We start from the raw sequence: 4,199 nt of genomic DNA on the forward strand, positions 1-4,199 counted from the left end.
GGGGGGATTATCATTACATCATACACAAAGACCCCAGGGCCCCAATGACAAAAGGCTCAGTTGTAACCCAAATGTGGGAGGCATCCCGCAGCACCGGGACAGACAGACCTGACCCTCTGCTTCTGTGAGGATTACAGCCAAGAAAACCCATGGGGCGGTTCTACTCCATGACAAGGGATCACTGTGACTGCAAACTTGGCTCAACCATCCCTAGCAACAGCAGCACGTCATTGCATCTGCACCTGTACACATGCAGGTAAAAGACCATAGAGGCACTGGCATCACAGCGCACGTCCAACACTGTTGTGAGTTACTTTCAAACGAACAACCCCATGTATCAGAGCAGAACTCCTCCAAACACAATGAACCTTTCGGCCTCACTCACATTCTGTTTCCAGTTGATAAACAACCGAAGGGCACAGGTCTGTTCTATCCAGTTCCAGTAACACCTGAGGGCATTCTCTTGCCTCCACGGAAGAGGCATTTAGAGGGCAGGAGCGGAAAAGGTGAGGTGCACTCGGGGGCCGCGTGTGTTGCCCCATTAGGATAGCTGTCACCCACCTCCAACTTTTTCGCAAGCCCAAAAGAGTCACTTAGGACTTGCCCCGAATCTATGTAATGGGGTGAATCAGGCCTCTCTCGCATTAAGGAGGCTCTGAAGTTTGTGACCTAGCCTCTTTTAGCAATTTAGATTTCAGACACATGTTCTCATCGCATGACCAGGAAAGCAGTGCCCCACAGGTTGCTGAGGCAGGTACCGTTCTGAGAGCTTTGGCTGATGAACCATTTTCATTTTGCTCCGTACCACCGCCCGTAAAACATATGCGATTACTTATGTCTATTTGGCAAATGAGGAAACACAGACTACTGAGCGGTGGTGTCAATACCCAGCGGGGGGCCCCCAGGAGGGCCTGCTGCACCGTCACCAGGCTAATCTTCTTCCCAGGCTGAGCTTAAGGTCCTCAGTCCTCTGATTTAGGCAGCGGAACCGAGCCTTCTTTCTACAGGGGACCTCTGGGCCTGTCCCTTCAATAAACATGGGTATAGAACAGAGAATGATGCTTCAGTCCCTTGTAGGTAAGGCATCTGCCTTCAAGAAGTACAATGTTGACTTGAGAAACCCTGCAGGTGCTGATGGTAACATTTGCCCGCTAACCACAAGGTCACTAGTTCAAGCCCACCAGCTGCTCTGTGAGAGAAAATGAGGCTGTGGATGACTGTAAGGAATTACAGCCTCAGGCACCCTAATGGGCTCACCGAGTTGAAAACACCATGATGGCAGTGGGTTTGGCTATTCTCTGCTGATCTTCAGAATTTTAAAGTAAGTGGCTGTTGTGTGCCATGACATCCATTTGATTCGTAGTGACCCCAGCAGACAGGGCTCTCCAGGCTGTGACCTTTAGAAAGGGGCCCTCGCTGGGCAGCAGTTAAACCCTCAGCTCCTGACCGATTGGATGGGGTTGCCATGCATTGGGATCGATCCAATTGCAACAGGTGAGTCTTTGAACTCATCTAAGCAGACCACCAGCTCTTTCTCCCAGGAAGCCGCTTATAGCTAGTGGCTGAGCACTTACCCACTGTCACCAAAGGGAAGTCTTAGTGACTCTGGGTAGGGTTTCTGAGACTGCCAACCTCCATGGGAGCAAACAGCACGATCTTTCTCCCATGGGGCAGTGGGTTTGAATGGTTGGGCTTTCAGTTAGCAGCTCAGTACCTACCCCACAGTGCCACCAGGGACCCTATGTGCCAGCAAAACCAAAAAGCCAAACCCACTACCATCAAGTCAGTAGTGACCCTGCAGGATTAGGTAGAACTGCCTCCGTGGGTTTCCGAGACGGTGAACCTTTATGGGGGTGCAAAGCCTTGTCTTTGTACAGAACCGTGCCACCAGAGAAGAATAACCTCATTGCCATCAAGGTGATACCAACTCATAGGGACCATATAGGACAGGGCAGAACTGTCCCTGTGAGTTTCTGAGACCGGGACTCTTTACCAGAGAAGAAAGCCCCATCCTGTCCCTCGGAGCGGCTGGTGGTTTTGAACTGTTGACTTTGCAGTTAGCAGCCTATCACATAACCGCTATGGCACCAGGGCTCCTCCGTCTGCCACCAGGGACCCCTAAAAACAAATCCAAGTTCACCTCACTGCCACTGAGCTGATTCTGACTCAAAGCAACCCCGTAGGACAGAGTAGAACGGCTCCCGTGGGCTTCCAGGGCTAAATCTTAGGGGCTGGGTTTGAAAGCCTCATCTTTCTCCTGTGAATTGGCTGAGGGTTTCAAGCCACTGACTTTGCTGTTAGCAGCCCCACCGTTACCTCCTACTTAGACACCGTCTATTTGGTTTTCTGGATTTCTTGTGTTACTTAAGAAGAAAGAACATTGTAATAATAAAAATAACTATGGTCAATCCCCTTTAGAAACCGATTTGATGGCCACCAACCCAACCCATGCCCAGCTTTTCTTTAGCCCTAATGCATGTGACTCTGCTCCCACCACCCTCACCTCACATCAAGATTTTTTTTTTAACAGGTACACTGTGGGAGAAAGGAAAGCGTAAACAAAAACAAAGCCAAACAAACTTCCACTACACGGGTTGCCTTTTATAAAAGCACACCACTGTTCCCCAAATATTTGAGAAGTCCTGCTCAGCCTATTCTCCATCATGATTCTCATTAGACGTCACCTGTGTTTGAAATGATTTCTTCAACGGGTGCCTGAGGAATCGGGGAGAAACATTTCCTTTTCACAAGGACGGGGAGCCTTTGTGTAGACAAGAACCCCCACCCACCCCCGCTGAGTCATCTCATGTACATCAGAGGTGGGAAACGTGAGGTCCTGAAATCACCAGCTAATGGCACAGGCCTCGCCAAAGAGAAGCCGTTGCCGCCATCACATGACAGGTACGGCCTTGGAACGATGGGATAAATGCCCAAATGGCCCTTGGCGGAAAATGTAAACACTGGCTCAGGGCAATGCGTGTGTCTACCCGGGCATGTGCGTCACCTCACCCACAGCGTACCTTCTCCAGGGTGTCATTCAGGGCATCCATCGTCTGTATTTTGGCAACATTGGCAGAGACACTGTGAAGATGAAAATAAGCGTCTTACAGGACTGGATCACTTCTCCATGGAGGAGGCTCACCGATTGCTACAGAGGGCTCTCGGCTGAGCCTTTGGAATGGACTGCGTGGCCACACCCACCAATAACACCTGTTGCTTTGAGCGGATTCTGATACAAGACGACTCCCTGGGGTCAGAACTGTGCTCCCTAGGGGTTTCACTGACTGAGTTTTCAGAGGTAGACCGCCAGGCCTTTCTTCTGAGGCACTCTGGGTGGACTTGATCCTCCAACATTTCCATTGGCAGTCAAGTGCATTAGCCACTTGCACCACCCAGGGACTCTAAGCAAGTCTGAGAAGAGCCCCCTCCCAGCCAGCCCCCTGTCCCTTCCCCCCTCCCCCAAATTTCTACTTCTTTGTGTTCAGGTGCTTTGTAGGCCAAATTATTATTTTTATTTTCATTTGAGTATAATAAATCACTGCCATTGCACCCATTCAGACTCATGGAGACCCTATAGAGCAGGGTAGAACCGCCTCTGTGAGTTTCCAAGGCTACCTTTACAGGAGTAGAAAGCCTCATCTTTATCCCGAGGAGCTGTTGGTGGTTTCAAACTGCTGGCCTTGTGATGAACAGCCCAATACATAAACACTACACCGCCAGGACGTCTATTAAAGTATAATACACATGCAGAAAAATGCACATACTGTAACCGTTTGACCTGATGACTATCCACAAACTGATCCATTCTTACACCAGCAGAGCAATTACAAAACAGAAGAAAACCAGCTCTTCCTTTGAGCTCCCCTCTGTCAATCTGGGTGGACTAGAGAAACAAATCCACAGAAACGCACATGTATATAAGAGTGAGTTTTATATAAAGGGTAAGTGTACATTAAGAGAGCATCCCAACCCATAAGTCCGACATTAGCTCATATGTCCGACACCAATCTACAAAGATCAGAGCAAAGCACACACTATGACGCCAATTGCAGGAGGAAAGCCGAATCAGTGAACGTGTAAGCATCTCAGCGCTGACAGGGGTCTCCACACAGCTGCTCCAGCACTCAGGGCTGCATCAGGGTAGGTCCATGTGGCTTCTCCTCAGGGATATCTTGCAGGAAATGAGTCTTGCCAGCTGA

The 4,199-nt window shown here is 49.7% G+C and overlaps 1 protein-coding gene across 1 annotated transcript in view; it reads right to left on the reverse strand.

Annotated features, from left to right (window-relative positions):
• Positions 1-4,199, reverse strand: part of DAPL1 (death associated protein like 1) — a 91,344-nt gene that overhangs the window by 12,241 nt on the left and 74,904 nt on the right. The window contains exon 3 of the mRNA XM_045298436.1: positions 3,021-3,081. Within this exon, the coding sequence (XP_045154371.1) occupies positions 3,021-3,081 (61 nt within the window). The remainder of the gene's footprint in view (positions 1-3,020; positions 3,082-4,199) is intronic.

Source organism: Echinops telfairi, unplaced genomic scaffold (genome assembly GCF_000313985.2).
Source record: "Echinops telfairi isolate 266 unplaced genomic scaffold, ASM31398v2 ScPeMD7_4;HRSCAF=17, whole genome shotgun sequence".
NCBI lineage: Eukaryota > Metazoa > Chordata > Mammalia > Afrosoricida > Tenrecidae > Echinops > Echinops telfairi.